Genomic DNA, 17,045 nt, shown 5'->3' with positions numbered 1-17,045 from the left:
TAAAATAAATAAATAAAAAGTCAACTCTACACGCATAGACGGTTGACAAGAAGCTAGTACAAAATAAAGATAGAATAAAATGTTCAAGTTATGCATGTCGGTATAAAAGAAACATAATAATACAGCAAACTTATCTAACTTCAAATATTGTAGCATGTTAAAAAAAAAAAAAAAAAAACTACAGAAAAAAAATGCAACATTTTTTAAATACAAGCTATACGAGAAGGCACTGGAACATTGATCAAGAAGTGTGCCCGGAGAAGACTGATTTTCCTATTCTCTACTCTGTCGCGTACATCACAGCAACTGATCAAGAAGAACGAAAATTATTATTTGTTCCTTATTTTTAAAATTATCGGAACGGAAATTAAGAGTCCAAGTACACAATGTACTAGTAAATCGGATCATCAACGATGTCGCGATTTTCGATCTCTATTCCATCCCCATCATTTTTTTGAGGTTGATGACGAATTCATAGATTTTTTCTGGGTCTGGGATGACTTTGGCTACCGTCTCTCTCTGCATGCACCTATTAATCCAAGCTGATAACTTTGGTGTGTGGTCTTCAACCTTGAAGTTTCCAAATTTTTCGAATGCAAGGAACCAGCTCGTTATAGCGATCGTTATGATGTCAACGAAACCAAAGCTATCGCCACCGAAGAAATCTTTGTCCCCAAGAACTTTCTCTAACTGCTTTAAGACTTCTATGAAGTCTTTTATAGCCACCTCTTGTGCTTCTCCTTTGGTCCTCCATATATTGCCTCCTGCATCGAACAGCTTCATGCATACAAGAATATCATGAAGTTAGTACATTTATACGTGCACACCATAAATAAGATCATCAAGTTTGGTCATCAAATAATATGACATTACTACTATGTTACTTGTTAAAAATAGAGAAAGTTTAGGATAAGTTCATATTTGAATGAATATAAATCTAATTTTTGTTCACCAATAGTGTGTGCGTGTGTGTGTATAACATCATCATGTAACTAAATGCTAGAAATAAAGAAGATTCAAAGTGAGAGTTGAATACATAAAAAATGCGGGAGCTCATTTAGTCAATAAAAATTTTGATAACAGCAAAAAAAATCGATCGAGGGGAGGACTAATCAAATCTCTCAAAAGTTGAAAGTAAAAATTTGATGACAAAAAAGTACATAAAAACATACTAACCTTCTTGTCAACGTAATCTACCCAGAACTTGGCCTGAGCACGAGCATAAGGGCAAGATGGGAGCAATGGTGGGGAAGCCCAGGTCTCATCAATGTAGCCGACGATGATGCTTGACTCACACAATGGTTTTCCTTTGTGAAGCAACACGGGCACCTTGGCGTAAACCGGGTTGGATGTAAGCAGCAGTTCACTCTTGCCTCCAAAGAGATCCTCAGCTCTCTCTTCGTATTTGATGCCCTTTTCCTCCAGGGCAATCTTCACCCTCATGCAGTACGGGCTAGCCCAGCAGTCCAAGAGAACAACATCTTCCGTCGCCATCTTTATCGACTCTCTCTTGTGTATATGATTGTCTTGAGTTTGTGGTATCACACAATGAGGAAGATGTGGAGGAATTTATAGGGTGTGTGTGTTCTTAATTAATTACTTGTCAATTAGGAAATTGAATTTTCGATGTTTTTAATGCCTAGCTATGAGGTGTTCTTGTTTTGCCCTTCAACGAGAGGCTACATTATTGTAAGTTTGTTAGTTTAATATGTTAAGTAGCGTCCGGTGTTTTCAATTTGGAGCTAACTATGCTTCAATAAAGCCTTTGTCCTATAGTTTGGAGTGTAGCTAGAAAGCCGGCTCATAGGAGGTTTTTAGGTTAACTAGAAATTTATGCCTCGCACGTTGCTGCGATATTAGAAATTGTATGAAGAATTATGTTTGAAAGATATATAAAAGATTGTGTCGTAGAAGATTAACCATTTACATTGAAAACATTAGATAGATTTTTCCATATAAAAGATTTGATCGATACAGTCTACATACACAATATCAAAGTTCCTTGCACTGTACCCAAATACTACTTAAAGCACGCACATGACATCCTCAAATTATGTATGTGATCATGAAATCCTGCTAAACACATTTGCACACAAATTTGTCAAATTGCAAACCTCGTTGTGTTCCATGTAAACAATGACTGCAAGTGCTGATATATTCATAGTCATGCTGAAATACGTAAAGAAAACCTCATTTTAGTTCATACCAAATTGTGGGAGTAGAATTTTCTCCCCTTTGTTTTCCCTCCCTTCTTATTTGAACGATCACAGTTAAATCACATCAACATCTTATATTACTTTTTTATAGCAAGAGAAAGACAAAATAAAGAAATGTGAAATGAAGAAATGAAAGAAAATGGAAAAAGGAGATGAAGGAATCCTAGTTCTTTTCAATAACCCATCTAGCTAGTCCCAGTATTCCAGGTGGTTTTACAAATCAAGATAAGTGAAAAATCATGGGCCCTACCTTCATGAAGTATAGGAATTTTTTTTTTTTTTTTTTTTTTTGGAAACTGAAGTATAGTTTATTGGACTTAGGCTGCATTTGTTTTGTCATTGGGCTCTGCTCCTGCGAATGGATGTTACAACTGAACACAAGTTATAGAAGGTTTCTAGTTTTCTCTTGTTATAGTCCATTACCCCCTTTCAGCCCCTACATAGCTCCATGCCTGTTATATCTTGTATTTATAAATTCTCACGAGTTGTAGAAAGTTTATAACTCAGTTTATTACAAACATTTATCTTTTGTACTTGATTTTGAGTTTGATTCTCTTTCCTCTAAAGTTCACTCAACTTAGAGGTCGGCTAGTATGAAAAATATAAAATGTTCACATAAGTTAAGAGGGATACGTATGATCTCGATCGCATTTAATAAGAAGCGTATCGAATACTCCAGTTATGACCTAAAAATTCACTAAATTAAAAAGAAGATAATGGATTGGAAAGCCCAACATGGCCCCAAAGATGAAGTAGCCCAACATAAAAAAATGACAAACAATATTTATCAATATATCTACACTATTCATAGATTTCTCATTGTCAACCAAAATCTTATAAAATTATTATTCTATCTTCAATCAAAACTGAACATAAATAAAAAAAACATGGACATAAATGTAATGTCACACAACATTTTATTTTTATTTTTAAAAGCCTCATGTACCTGTAATTCTAACATATATTTAATCAAAAATAAAAAATAGACCTATCTCCGCTCTCCCCACTCCCAGTTCTCTCTCACTCTCTTCCTCTTTCCTTCTATTTTAAGAACAAAAATAAAAAATGATCATACACACTTTGTGTGTTGTCATATGCTAGTATATAAAGAGAGACGGTGAAAAGAGTGAAGATTTCATAATACCTAAATTATCCTTGTTACTGGTCTTCTTCTTGGCCTGGTGTACAAGTGCTGAAGCTTGCTTCCATTAGGTCTCAGGTTCAATGGCTGGTGTCCGTTGAGATGGTGAGTTTGATGATGGTCAAGCATGTGTGTATGTATGCGTGTGGTGGCAGAGAGTTGAGCCAACTTTTGAGAGACTTTTTTTTTTTTTTTTTATCATTTCCCATAAATTATCCTTGTTCCATTAAGATTTCAAAAAATATATATCACAAAAAAACTCACATATTGAGACGGTAAGTGATTACGTTCATTATTTTTCAAAATATATTTTAATAAACACAATAATATCTAAAATAAGTAAAATTAAAAACCAAGTGCACCTCTATTTATTCCTCACAAATTACCTACTGGGATAAGTGAAAAGAAGGAGAAATTTTTAGTTGTGACGGGAATACGGATGGTACACCATGTGTTCTTATGCAAGTGGTGGAAAATTTTAATTTTTAAGTTATTAACCCTTTAACACATATAACCCACCATTTATATAGGAACACGTGGTGTATCACCTTGTGTGACGGTCACACTGAAAAATCTCTCGAAAAGACAAAAGTGTTATGTGTTATTTTGCCACGTGGGTGCCACACTCACAACATGAATAGAAAAATTAACAGAAATAATGTTAGAGAATAAAGTTAAACACACAAATATATGATTTAGAGGGAAAGGGATCCTTCGAGGATCCTTTTCCTAGGAATCTTAGGGATTTCGCAATCGTATCCATTTATCGTACATTATGAGGTCAGTTTTCATTAGGTACTATTTATATTTGAATTTTAAATTTTAAATAATTTCTGATCGCATGATGTACGATTAACGGACACGATTGCGGTATCTCTAGGATTTTGTTGATCCTAAAACTACCTAGCCTACGTGGCGCGTAGGCCAAGTAATTAATAAGCTAACTACGTCATTCGGTTGTGTGTGGGGCGTGCCAACTCGTTGGCCGAGTTCTGCCGGGGAGTAAAATATGTTGATGTAGCTTTGGGCGCATTGCTGACTTCTTGATATCGCAACTGTAGCCGAGGAAGGAACATGTCTCGACCGTCGGGTTCTAGAGCCTGAGACAAGGCTGCTAGTTCTGTGAAGTTCAACATGAAATTCAGCTTTCAATGTGTCAAACGTAGTAACCTAGTAACACCTCACTTCGCCGAGAAGGTTGATGAGATAACATCTACCAATAAGGACTCGAAAATCCTTGTCGACCGAGACTTGGATAAATAATCAATCGTTCTCGAAGTAGTGCTGTTTATTCAAACTGAAGGTGTTCCTTAATCGGCTAATTCTACGGCTCTAATGTTGTTTATCCAAACTGAAGATGTCGTTGGTTGCCTTCATAGTGCTGTTTATCCAAACTGAAGATGTGTTGACGAGAAGAAAGGGGGAGAAGACAAAATCTCAAAGGTTGTTGAGAAACTTTGTGCTTGACAATTTGTGTATTGAATTGGAGGGGGCTTTAAATATTGCCTACGACTCTGTATTTATAGCATCCATACTTTTTTGCTTGAAATGGCCTGATAATTTCGTAGAAACCAACTGAAACTCAAACTCGTAGGATGAAAGACTGATCCATGGCATAGGCTAAAGCCTATCTTCCAGATGGCTGACTTTTCAATCAAAATAAAAACCTAATCCAAGCTTATCCCATCATGACCAAAAACCTAGCCTACCTAAGGTTCTTAGCTTATCATAATTCCATCACCCATCCATGCATCCTGATCCCTGTTTAATGAATTTCAAATTAAGGCATATACTTATCCAATTTGCTACTGGAACTTATCCTATCTGCAAGTTAACTCTGCATGCATGAAGACCATGCACCCCAACAATTCTGACCAACCCCTATGCTGATATATCCATTATCCAGCCGTGACCATGCATGAAGGTCATATGCCTATATTCCATCATCCTACGAATCAATCGGGATTTAGACAAATATTAGGTTTAAATAATTTAATATATTACTAAGAGATAATATCATGATTAAAATCACAATATATAGAATGAGAATTTTGGAGTGCCAATAACACTTCCCAATAATAATTGAAAATCATTTCAAACACTTTGTCATTCAATGGTCTAAAATTTTGCTCACTCAACGGTCTTGATTACTTGGACTGATGATATAATTCTGGGTCCAAACAGATCCCTAGGAAAAGGATCCGGCGAGGATCCTTTTCCAATTTAGAGGGCAAGCTAAAATAAAATAAGTTTCGGGAAGTAAAGTAGGACCCAAAAACGAACACAGATCCTCTCCGGATCTGTGCAACCGAAGCCCGGGGATCAATAGATCCGAACCATTGAAATTTGATTCAACGGTTATAATTATTATAACTTTTAGGGGAGCCTCTTGTTTGTAGCCGTTGAATCAAATTTTAATGTGTCGGATCCAATTATCCTCGGGCTCCGGTTACACGGATCCAGAGAGGATCTGTGTTCCTCAAAAACACTTTTGGTGGGCACACCAGTCATTAAGCATAAAATTAAGAAACCTCTAAATGTGAAATAGGCACAAAATCTTTCTCTATTTCAATTTGGTCCCCCATCCCCCACCTGCACCCCAACCCAACCATCAGTGCTCCTTATTGTCTGCCATTCGACCCCTTCGATCGCGAGACGAGTCACATCATTCTTCTTCCGTAAAATACACACAAAACACAACCCAACACCCACTCTTCTCCTCCTCCTTCTCCTTCTTCGTTCTCTCTGTTTTGTTGCCGCTGCAACGTTCCTCTCAGAGCCGGTCAATAAATTTACAGTCAATTTTGTACAGCAATACGCAGAAAATACAAGATTGATTAATTCGCAAGGCACCGAAAATTCAAATACTTTCTGGTCCGATTAGATGTTTGATCTGATGAGAAGAGTAACTGTAGTATGATAGGAGCTGTGCAATTGGGGGTGTTGGCTGCGTGCGTCGTCGTTTTGGTCCCAATGGCCATGGCCGGATACCATCTCAGCCGCAACAAGATGTTGTTCTTCAGCGGCGCTCTCTTCATCACTCTCGCCATCGGCGTCCACCTCACCCCTTACTTCCCCACCGTCAACGACTTCGTCACCACCGTCTCCTCCGTCGTTGTCTTCGAGAACCGCCGCGACTCCTGCCTCTCCCACCTCCACGACGTCGTTTGGGAGGTAGACCCTTCCCCCAATTTCAACCCCCTCGACAACAACACCGTCAATTACGACAAGTCGTGGGCTTGGGCTTCTTCCTCCGCCGTTTCTGCATGTGGGTTTCAGAAGCTGGGTCGTTTCGACGTCTCCGATCTGCTCAACGGCTCGTGGGTCGTGGTGGCCGGAGACTCTCAGGCGAGGCTGGTGGCGCTTTCGCTATTGAGTCTGGTTCTGGATTCTGGGCCTCTGGAGATGGTGAACAAGGATCTGTTCAAGAGGCACAGTGATTATCAGATTGTGGTGGGTGAGATTGGGATGCGATTGGATTTCATCTGGGCTCCTTACACTGTGAATTTGACCAATCTGGTGACGAAATTCAAGCGAAATCGGAACTTCCCCGATGTGTTGGTGATGGGTTCTGGGCTATGGCACATGCTGCACTTCACCAACGCTTCAGATTTCGGTGTTCAATTGCAATCACTCAGGAGGTCTGCGGCGTCCTTGTTGCCAGTTTCGCTGGAGACCGGCTCCAATAAGCTGGAAACCAGCTCGGCTTCAGGCTCTGGTTGGGCCCGGAGGCCGCACTTGTTCTGGGTTGGCATGCCCACGTTGATAAACTCGATGTTGAATACGGAGGAGAAGAGGGAGAGGATGACTGATGCGATGCGTGGCGATTATGATAAGGAGCTTCAAAAGAGTAAGCTTTTGCGGCAATCCGGCGGTCCCCTTTGGTTACTGGACATTGAGTCCCTGAGTTGGAATTGCGGGGTTCGATGTACGGTCGATGGTATGCATTATGATATGCCTATTTACGAAGCAGTGCTGCACATCATGCTCAATGCATTGCTCATCGAGTCTCACCAGAAGCTTTGATTTGATTCTTTTTTGTTTTCTCTTGGTATATGTCTGTTCCGGTTCGGTGGTTTGATTTCATATGGAGAGAGCTTTTGATTCATGGGGGAAGTCGGTTGGCTCCTTTGCTTCCTACTTTTATCGTGCATCTTCGGTTTCTGCCAGGTTTTCTCTCTTCGCCCCGGATTAACTCAGTATAGTTTATGTGAGATAGTAATTGAGATTGAAATTCATTTGTATCTTCATTGCATTTATATAAATATTGAATGTACTTACACGTATTGTGTAGTCTATACTCAAGACAATACACATCCGTTGTTGAATCATTCAAAAGGAGCTTCCTGGATAGAAAATACATGCTCCTTTTCACACCTTTTGTAGATTATAGCGGACACGAAAATTTTTGTTGTTTTGCTTCTATTGTGCTTTCTTTGCTAGCTTTAACTCCGGAGCGAGTTTATGGTTTTGCACCATGTTTTGAATAGTTGTGAATGTATGGGCCCTTTCACCTTTCTGCTACTGATTGTTACTTATGTTCTGCCATTATTCTTAAGGAATCCAATGCGCATGAAGCTTGTAGCGTTTACCTGTATGCGAGGTTTATGCAGTAGGCATCCATAGAAGTAGCTGCTCTCTTTACGAAAAGTTATGAAACTTGTTAGATAAAGTGTACTCTAAGTAAGCAAGCTAAATAAGTATATAGAGAACACTAGTGATACCTCCCAAAATACTACAACATGACAGATTGCTTGCCTGCAAGTATGACTGTATGCTTGGAACTTGTATGTTAACCCATTCTTCAGGCTAGGTTGAAACGAACTTACGAAATTAATTTCTTTTAGAAAGATGATGATTGCCATTCAGGAAGCGTTTGGTTTTTCCTTTCTATATTGGGGATGATCAAGAGAAGAACAGAAAGACAAAGGGGAAAACTATTCATCCCGAAGAATAATTCTTGTATTGAAACCTAGTAGTTGGACTTCATTTTGAGAATGGGTTGCGTGGGGGAGGGGTTAATCCTAACATGTTTGCATTTAGGGTCTTTTTCTTAAACCGGTAAGAGAAAACAGTCGACGATCTCTGGTTGCCATAGAACCTTGCGAACGACAAGCAGGTTGAAGTAAAGTCTGTTACGATTGAGAGAACATGTTCGTGTAGATTTTTTCGAAAGTTTTGTTGACGAGTCCATCATCGCTTGTGCTGAGTAAATTCTGTGGTGTTTTCTGGTGTGCGCGTAACATGTTCTGCTTCTGGTGTTGTATCTGTTAGACAATGTAATTGGTTCTTTCAACTCTCTGTGCGATTCTTGTTCTGTGGATGAATCTGAAGTACTGGTGCTTAATATTCGAACTGACTCAAAGTTTGATGATTACTGATGTGTTTTGGGATGACCGGAAATGGGAGCTAACTCTTACTCCTCTTCGCGTCATTAGGTTAGTAAGTAAACATGTCATTAGGTTCGTTTGTCGGTGTTAGCTGCAGCAAATTTCTGCGAGTATTGCACGTAGTCATGAATACGACAAGAACAAGTTAGTTAAGGGTGCACCCCTTGTGACCAGCAAGCACAATTGCAAACACGCCTAACAAAACTAGATTAAACCCGAAGAGGAAAATTCCGCAAGACATTTGAACCATGGATCAATCGACCATAAGCAGAACAAAGAAATTTATCACTACTGCAAAATATACTCTTGCCTTCACACCCTGCCACTATCAGACCACTGAATTCATCTCCGGAGACCCGCAAGCCGCTACCTAGCAACCTGAGCAGTTCTAGCCCAATCCCCTATCACCGTCCCTAGCTGGTCTCGCATCATTACACCCAGTCGACACTTATTGAACTATAATAATTCTATAGCATGCCCTGAGCATCAGCATGACACCATAATCCGGAAGGAACCTATACCTCAAGCATCTCGGTTTACTTCCCGGGGCCTTTTGATAGTTAAGCTTCGACACACATCTCTGTACAACATCATCTGCAATCTAACTATATTTTCCTACTGAAAGAAAGCAGAATAAACATAGGATAGTGCTATTCACACTCATTTTCACTTCCTACACATCCTTGTTAATTTTGGCCATTGATCTTCTTTAATTCATTCAATCTCGCACTATTTCGTTAAATGGGGCTTTTAAGACTCAAACTGCTTTCCTTCAAAGGTCTGCCCAAAGTTCCAAGCCTTGGGAGCAACATTGTAAGATGTAACTGTGCGGCCATCACTGCTTGTGACCTCGAAAGAAAGAGGTTGGTTCAGTAAATCAGCACTTACATGCCAGTTTTGGCCCCAATTCCGTCCCATTGGAAGCCAACCGGTTCTTGAACCCTTGACCTTCACCGCAACTATGTCTCCAGCACCAGCAACATTGCTGATGAGTACTGATATAAAGATGTTAGAACCATCTATGGTGAAACGAATTCCTCCTTCCTTTCTACACTTGATCCTGTTTAAAACAAAATGATCAAGAACAAGTGGAATAAATCTCAGAATGACGGAAGTCAGGTCAGATTCAAACATAAATGCCAAAGCATCGCAACAAATGCTGATCCAACCATGCACATGCATGCACTTGTACACAACACATACACTCGTTTATTCATTAAGAATGAACATCACAAGTTTCGCCTCTTAAATTTTATCTGCGTTCCTACAAAACAAATATCAAAACTCTACAAAAGGACTACAAGAACACTAACAATTGGATAAGGAACTTTAAACTTCCGTGGACCTTTAGACTCAATTGTTAAAAATGCGCTACAAGAACACTAACAATGAACTACTCAAGCACTACAAAGATACTACCAAAAAACACCACAAATGCACTACAAAGACAGTAAACAAAGAACTTTCAAATGATGCATCGTATCCTATAGGCTAATTCCAAATTTGTGTCACAAAAGCGGTGTTACTAGCAGTTAATCAAAATTACTTCCAATTGGGCAGATACCATCACCATTTTCAGCTGTTTTAATTAGATACAAACCTTGTTTTAATTTTTAATTTTATTACAAGCATTATCACTATTATAATCTACACTAACGGAAATGGGAGAGTATGAACCAGGACGCAATGGGTTAACGAGGAACACTTTATCCACCACTTTGCACAAACCTTGTTTACATGTAGAGACAAGTTGCTATTCTAATGCTACCATTTTCAATCGTTTTTTTTTTCTCTAAGAAGAGGACCAGCTGGAGGATTCGCCACAGTATTCGTCATTCCGAGGCCAAGAAATCTCACAGAAGCATTTCAGCCTCCTTTGGACACTATCGTGTGATTCACCAACGTCAAGAAACAAACCTAGACGCGCCGTGTGAAATATCAACCTGAAATTCGTCCCAACAACTGAACCACCCCGTAGTGGTTACCATTTTCAATAGTTATAATTAAGTTTTTTAAATGCCAACAACTGAATCACCCCACGGTGGTGGTTACCATTTTCAATAGTTTTAAATAGATTTTTAAGTGCCAACAACTTGGTGTTGAATCAAATGCACCATTTTCAATTGTAATTTTCAAACATTATTTTCAATTATAATTCACATTTAAGACACCAAAAGCATTCTATTTTGAGTTCTTGACAACAGAAAAAAAAAAAAAAAAAAAAAAAAAAAAAAAAAAAAAAAGATATAAAAGAGTAAAGTAGAATGCAACAAAAATGGATGCCGAAGCTTGAAAGCAGAAGGACCAACCTGCGATACTGGACGGCCATATTGCCAGCCTTCCAAACAGCGATCTTCTCAAAGGCCTCGATGGGCAACACCAAGTGCTTGTTCGGAGAGTTGCAGTGGCCCCCACCCTCCGCCATGAGTCCGTAATTCGGTGCGCAGAAGTTGGTCGCCGTCACGATGATCGACGTCCCTGGAATGCACCACCGGGTGTCCTCCACGCACCGGACCTCGAAGCATGCGCCACAGATCTGGCCCCGCTCGAACAGCGCCTCGCTCAGCCCCACCGTCGCCAGCCCGTACCCGGCCTTCTCGAGGTCTCCGTAGCCGCACGCGCCGCCGACCTTGTCGCGGGGGTCAGAGGCGGCATAGTAGGTGGCGCGTGCGGAGCTCCAGTCGTAGAGGGAGGAGGAAGCGGTGGGGGAGGAAGAGGAGGAGGAGTGGAAGTGGGAGAGGGCGGTGGAGGTGAGCGCGAGTGGGAGGAGGAAGAGGAGGAGCAGGGGGAGAGCTGCCGGCCACATTTCTGGGCTTGTTTGTTTGAATGTCGTCGGCTTTTTGTTGTCGGTGTTAATAATTCGCTTTCTTCTTGAAGGAAGGATTAGTGTGAGTAAGAGAGTGACCCAGAGAAAGAGAGACATAGTGACTGCAGCCGCTGGTAAAGACGGAAAGATAAAAACTTGTTCTTTTTTTTTTTTTTTTTTTTCAAATGATATTATCTACCGTCAAAGTGTGAGCTAATCTTATAATATGCTAGCAATAACATGTTCAATTCTCACCAAATATCTCACTTACAGGTAAACCAAAATACCAAAAGACATTTTGAACTTTTTATTTATTTACAATGGTGGGGTTGGGGTAGGTAAATCTGCAAGGAGCGTTTTGAAATTAGCAAAAAATAATGGGGGTAATATTGGTACAAAAGTTGGATTTCTGATGGGCTTCATTTATGAGGAATTTGAATACCACCTTAGTATCAAGAATCCAATTCCCCGAGTTTAAGAATTTTGATTCTTCATTTTAGGTGGATAAGAGATGGACTTAACCTCATAATAGGTTAGCAATTGACACATTCTGATCTTGGTGTCTAAAGGACAAAGAGATGGCCACATGTTGGTCGACACTTGAGGGTAACGCAAGCTATTTAATGAATGCATATGCCGAGAACATGTGAAACATGCATATAATTTTTGCACTTAACCACGCAATATAATATTCAAGTACAAACCTTAACCAAATATAAAAATCAACTGCCAACAATTTAAAAGTGATGATGCATGATATGTTCATAGCATACTACTAATTCAAAATACAAGTGGAAGGAATACTAGAATGTGCAATTACAAGAGATGTCCTACGTAGAGAGGAGGACACAAATTCACTGATATGAGCATAGTCTGAAATATCGATAATATCAACGAAATATCAAGGATATTTCAGATTTTTCAAATCACGGATATTTTGGAACATATTCATGTACATATCGTACAAATATCGACAATATCAACGATAATATCGGAAAATATCGATGTCGATAATTTCGCTCACACTTCAGCAATATTTTGTCAAAACATTAGTTTAATATCGCTAAAATATCGAAAATATTGATGTAAAGGAAGGAAAAAAAAAAGAAAAAGAAGAAAAAAAAGGGAAAAAAAGGAGGGAAAAAAAACACAAAGGTGATTTGTTCCCCTCCCATTTTACTCCTCCAACACCTTAACCACAAAATATCACTTATGTTTTAGTTATAATATGCTAAAATATTTATATTTATATGAGTGGCATGTTAACAATTACATGCAAAATTATTTTGGGGATTTATCATTTGATGAATACTCTTCACAATAAACTTACTCTACACATAGAGATGATGAAGATAGTGAAAAATTTGAACCTCATAGGAACTTTATGTGGTACTAAATCATTCATGTATCTTACCATGCAATGTATAAAGTGTAAAATATTGTAGTAAATCATTATATATAAATGATTATGGTGTGTTTAATCTTTTTTTCATTAATTACTACATATTTTCTACACTCACAGTGTTTGCCAGCTCGCTGTATAATCAACTTAAATCAGTTAAATCCATCTTGTAATGCATTTCCTTCTAATTTTTTTTGATAAACTAATAGATAATTGACTAAATAAACACTTCTAGGCGTGAGACCTAAGAGAAATGCTAATAACAATTCTCTTATTAAAATAGGGATTGCAACTAATTATCTATAATTAATTTAATTAATTGTCACGGTGCTAATAACAATCCCCTTGAGCCCAAACTCACTAGGCGTGAGACCTAAGAGAAATGAGGCTTAAAAAGGCCCAAGAAAAGCCCAATGGCCTATTTTTGACAGACTGAATTGTCAAATGCTCTCTTATGCATAAACTTTTGAACATTTACATTCTCATAATCGAAGATGGTGATATGGCAAGTATGAGCTTGAAGACGATTCATTAAAGCAGCGTCATGTCCGTGCTAACTAATTTGAGTCGTTATTCAGCTTAGCAAGTCAATTAGGCGTTTGACTTTGGGAGGGGTGATAAGGGCGTCATGTAAAATCTCGTTTAAAGAAATTCAGTGTTACAAACAAGGAAATGAATGAGAATTAATAATATGAAAGCTTTAGTACCAAGTCCTGGGTGTAAACAGTAAAACAAGGAGATACAAGCAATGGCAAAGTAGCCTTTTAAAACAGTGGGAGGTCAAAACCACCACTTCTTATCATATTAGAATTTCCAAGGCCAAATGAAAGCTACTACTGGCTGCATTCAATCTGAGTCATCCACCAGTGGCAGCTCAAAAACGATAAACGTCGTTGTCAACCATACGCTAACGGCACACGAACCCCAATACGAGGAACCCCAATACCGGCAGGAGGGCACTAAAAGGAAAGGCGGACTCTTTTCCCATCCCTGTCCTCACTTGCCATTGTTGAGGACTTGGCGTCTCTCTCGGCCACACATCTTTTGTACGGGACAAATCCTTTTCTATACTTTCCGGTGCTTGCTCTTAATACCGAGAAGGCGGAGTTTGCACTCACCTTGAATTGAAGAACCGAGTTTGGCTCTCGTTCTTTGTCAGAAACACGTCGATCGCCCTGCGTCTCAACTTCTTTGTCACGAATTTCGTCATCACTGGCTGTTCCCGCATCTGAGCCGGTACAAGAACCTTCCCTCTCAACTTTCTTAGAATCAACATCTTCATTCACTGGCTGCTGCTGCATATGGAATGGAATAAAAGGCGGACATATGTTCCACCACGGTACAGGATAAGCATTAGTACCAGATTCTACTACATTTGAGTTTTGATTCTGAAATTGCATACAGTAGATGCCTTGATGTCTGCCATAGGGAAAATTATCCCAAACGTGTTCTACACTCCCGGATGCAGATTCCATATCCGTATGGTTACATGGTAATGAGGTCTGCACAGGTTTCTCCTCTTGCACATCAGAAGGCAGTGATTTAGAATCCCCCGCAGCTTGAGAAGATGGTCTGTGGGAGTCTGTGACTAATACAGTCCTTCCAAAGAGCTTAAGGGTTCGGGCAGATGCCTCCTCAGCTGAACCTCCACTAGCATCAACATCATCCGTGGGAAATAACTCGAGCTTCTGGACATTTTCAGCAAACACAACCAGTAGAGTATCAACATCAAATAAAAGGCTTATTCTTTATGAAAATTTGAAAGATATGCCAAAGAACAAGCATATACCATTTTTAATTGCTTGTTAGGAAGTGAGCAATTGTTAATTGTAGATCCGCTTTCCTCGAGTGATGGGTTGGGCTCAGAAGGAATTAAGTTCCCACTATTGACACCAGCAGCAGATGAATCAGGGGATAAACCATCACTAGGTGTACTTGAATCAGTTGAACCCATTGCATCTGAGCCAATCACAGATAAGACTGACTTTGGAGATTGGTTTTCTTGCTCCAAAACAGATAAATTTGGAGATGTGGACATTGCTGACTGCTCTACAGTGGAGGTCTCTTTATTAAGAGGGTGTACAAGTTTTCGGGGATAAGGACACATTGGCTTCCTCTTTGGTCGCGGAGGAGGTATGTCAATGGGCTCTTCTGAGGCTGTGTTTCCACCATTCGGGTCACGAGCAACCTACAAGACAGAACCGAGGAGTCAGAATAAACATCAAGCAGGAAAGCATGAACCCTTCAAGTACGTTTTACATGCCTGGAGTCAACGAAATTGAACTTACATTAATCGATGGGGATATAGATATTATGGTATAAGAGCATAAACCTTAGAAAAGAATTTTTGAGCATGACTTCGAATCTGAACCGCAGTCTTTGTGCCAACATGGTCTGTCATCAAAACAGAATATTTCAGCAGACAGCAGATAGATCATAGATGTTCCTTAAAACAAGAAATCAAATCTGCTCAAACCAACAAGTGAGATGCAATCTCATCCAACTTTTTATGGCCGAGACTTATTAATAAATTGCTTGTTGACGCTTTTCATACAAAATTTACCTTCAATCTTTCGCCAGGCACGACCGTAGAGCTTTAAAGCTTCAAGGAATTTCTTATGCTCTTCCTCAGTCCATCTCTCTCTCTGTTTAGTGATTGTGTATGGTTTTCTCACCTATTAAAAGGCAAGTGAATAAAGCTTGTCTTAGAACAATTACTCATGATTGTAAGTCCTCTATTGGAGTTGGTCTCACAACAATTAATCATGATTTTGATCAACAAAATAACCTGCAGATGTGGGTTAGGCCGGACGCTCTAGTTAGAAGATACGATTACGAGACAGATAACAAAGTAAAATAGAAACAATGAGACTGCAAAAGATCAAAACCTTGGGAGTGAAGTCGTTTCCTCTGGAGAACTGATCATCCTTCAACTGGACCCCACCAGCACTCATTGAGATCCCATTGCTAGCTGAGACAACACCATCTGAACCAGTACTACCAAACTCATCCTACATAAAAGCAATACATAATTAAAAATCTACCATAAATATTAAAAAATTCAACAGTAAAAATTTCCACACTTTCTGAAAGAACTGTACAGATTCAGAAAAAGGGTTCTTTCAATTCATCTCCCCCTTCAAAGAAATACCAGAAATTCTCCAAATTCAAATAAATTCATATATTCAAATCCTAAGTTTATACATAATTAACAGTCCAAACTAAAAGTAAATCCCAATAGCAGTTGGTGGATTTCAAATCCTGCTCCTGCCGCAAGCGTAGCTTAAAATAGTAATATCTCTTTTAATAAAAAAAGGCAAATCCCTACGGAATTCGATGACCCATAGAAAATTTCACTGAAACAGGGTCTGCAGGTTATAATATGAGATAAATTCAGTAATATGTGGATACATACTTGAGCAGCCATGTCTAAAGATCCCATTAAGCCACCCACCAAGCAAAGTAGACCTCTTCCTCAACTCTCCGCGATACGACACCGTTTCTCCTCACTCCTTCAGCTTGCAAAAACCACAGCAAAACCTTGTCTTTGTCGTCCCCACACTCATACAGCAGGAAAATACTCATAAATCTACACTCTTTCGGTCCAACCAACCGGTTCTGTGAGCTCTCCGGTCCATTTCTTAAAACTTGACTCTCACAAAAAGCCCTCCATGTCTCCCACAGCTCCCCGGTCCTCAAAAATTGGAGTCGATTTCTTGCTTCCGAGAAGAAAACAAGGACTGGGTTTCACTTGGATGGCAGAAACGGCAAAAACCCAAGTGATAAAAATACTGAAAAAATAAAGAAGGAGAAGGCAAATGAGGAGGAGAGAGAAAGCTCTAGAGAGAGAGTTTTTTAGAGAGAGGGTGGTGAATAGTGTGTGCGATGAGAAAAATAGAAGAAACCAGGAGGTGCCACGTCAGAATCGTCCCTGTTTTCACTCTCTTTATGGATTTGTTTCATGCATTTTTAATTTTAATTATTTTTTTGTTTTGGTGAGAAAATAGAAAGCTCGAGAATTCCATGGAATCTTGTGGCTGTCGATGAAGGAGGCCGTCGGCACGTGGCGGGCGTCTGTCTTGACTTCCTC

General features: G+C 39.4%; 4 protein-coding genes across 5 annotated transcripts; 1 reads left to right on the top strand and 3 right to left on the bottom strand.

The window, feature by feature from the left end:
• Positions 1-432: 432 nt before the first annotated feature.
• LOC137749408 (putative glutathione S-transferase parC) lies at positions 433-7,240 on the bottom strand. 2 transcript variants are annotated; one of them, XM_088689422.1, is made up of 3 exons: positions 7,231-7,240; positions 1,177-1,481; positions 433-777 (listed from the first exon to the last, which is right to left on the bottom strand). In XM_088689422.1, exons 2-3 carry the CDS (start codon positions 1,441-1,443, stop codon positions 433-435), a joined length of 612 nt encoding a protein of 203 aa, XP_088545548.1. In that variant the 5' UTR covers positions 1,444-1,481; positions 7,231-7,240. The 2 variants fall into 2 exon arrangements, with proteins under 2 accessions (XP_088545548.1, XP_068345604.2); XM_068489503.2 differs by lacking the exon at positions 7,231-7,240 and having other exon boundaries at positions 1,177-1,494.
• On the top strand, positions 5,959-7,733 carry LOC137708578 (protein ALTERED XYLOGLUCAN 9). The gene has a single exon (XM_068447691.2). The coding sequence runs from the start codon at positions 6,274-6,276 to the stop codon at positions 7,381-7,383; it is 1,110 nt and encodes a 369-aa protein (XP_068303792.2). The 5' UTR covers positions 5,959-6,273; the 3' UTR covers positions 7,384-7,733.
• A 1,197-nt stretch (positions 7,734-8,930) lies between these two features.
• LOC137708447 (expansin-A13) lies at positions 8,931-11,741 on the bottom strand. Its single transcript, XM_068447532.2, has 2 exons — positions 11,057-11,741; positions 8,931-9,807 (listed from the first exon to the last, which is right to left on the bottom strand). Exons 1-2 carry the CDS (start codon positions 11,668-11,670, stop codon positions 9,498-9,500), a joined length of 924 nt encoding a protein of 307 aa, XP_068303633.2. The 5' UTR covers positions 11,671-11,741; the 3' UTR covers positions 8,931-9,497.
• Positions 11,742-13,613: 1,872 nt separating this feature from the next.
• LOC137708219 (protein REVEILLE 1) lies at positions 13,614-16,876 on the bottom strand. Its single transcript, XM_068447244.2, has 6 exons — positions 16,371-16,876; positions 15,844-15,966; positions 15,519-15,630; positions 15,288-15,349; positions 14,745-15,143; positions 13,614-14,643 (listed from the first exon to the last, which is right to left on the bottom strand). The coding sequence occupies exons 1-6, from the start codon at positions 16,395-16,397 to the stop codon at positions 13,915-13,917; spliced, it is 1,452 nt and encodes a 483-aa protein (XP_068303345.2). The 5' UTR covers positions 16,398-16,876; the 3' UTR covers positions 13,614-13,914.
• Between the last annotated feature and the right edge of the window lie 169 nt (positions 16,877-17,045).

Source organism: Pyrus communis, chromosome 17 (genome assembly GCF_041283825.1).
Source record: "Pyrus communis isolate YQ-2024b chromosome 17, ASM4128382v1, whole genome shotgun sequence".
In the NCBI taxonomy this organism is placed as follows: Eukaryota; Viridiplantae; Streptophyta; class Magnoliopsida; order Rosales; family Rosaceae; genus Pyrus; species Pyrus communis.
Note: the sequence above shows the minus strand (reverse complement) of the source record. Positions and strands in the feature narration are given on the sequence as shown.

Coding starts and splice junctions, on each gene's coding strand:
- LOC137749408 (XM_068489503.2), bottom strand. CDS start 1,494: ATGGCGACGGAAGATGTTGTTCTCTTGGACTGCTGGGCTAGCCCGTAC. Junction 778..1,176: donor TAGATTACGTTGACAAGAAG/GTTAGTATGTTT, acceptor GTATGCATGAAG/CTGTTCGATGCAGGAGGCAA.
- LOC137708578 (XM_068447691.2), top strand. CDS start 6,274: ATGATAGGAGCTGTGCAATTGGGGGTGTTGGCTGCGTGCGTCGTCGTT.
- LOC137708447 (XM_068447532.2), bottom strand. CDS start 11,670: ATGTCTCTCTTTCTCTGGGTCACTCTCTTACTCACACTAATCCTTCCT. Junction 9,808..11,056: donor ATGGCCGTCCAGTATCGCAG/GTTGGTCCTTCT, acceptor TGTTTTAAACAG/GATCAAGTGTAGAAAGGAAG.
- LOC137708219 (XM_068447244.2), bottom strand. CDS start 16,397: ATGGGATCTTTAGACATGGCTGCTCAA. Junction 15,967..16,370: donor CTTTAGACATGGCTGCTCAA/GTATGTATCCAC, acceptor GCTTTTATGTAG/GATGAGTTTGGTAGTACTGG. Junction 15,350..15,518: donor TGCCTGGCGAAAGATTGAAG/GTAAATTTTGTA, acceptor TTTTGATGACAG/ACCATGTTGGCACAAAGACT.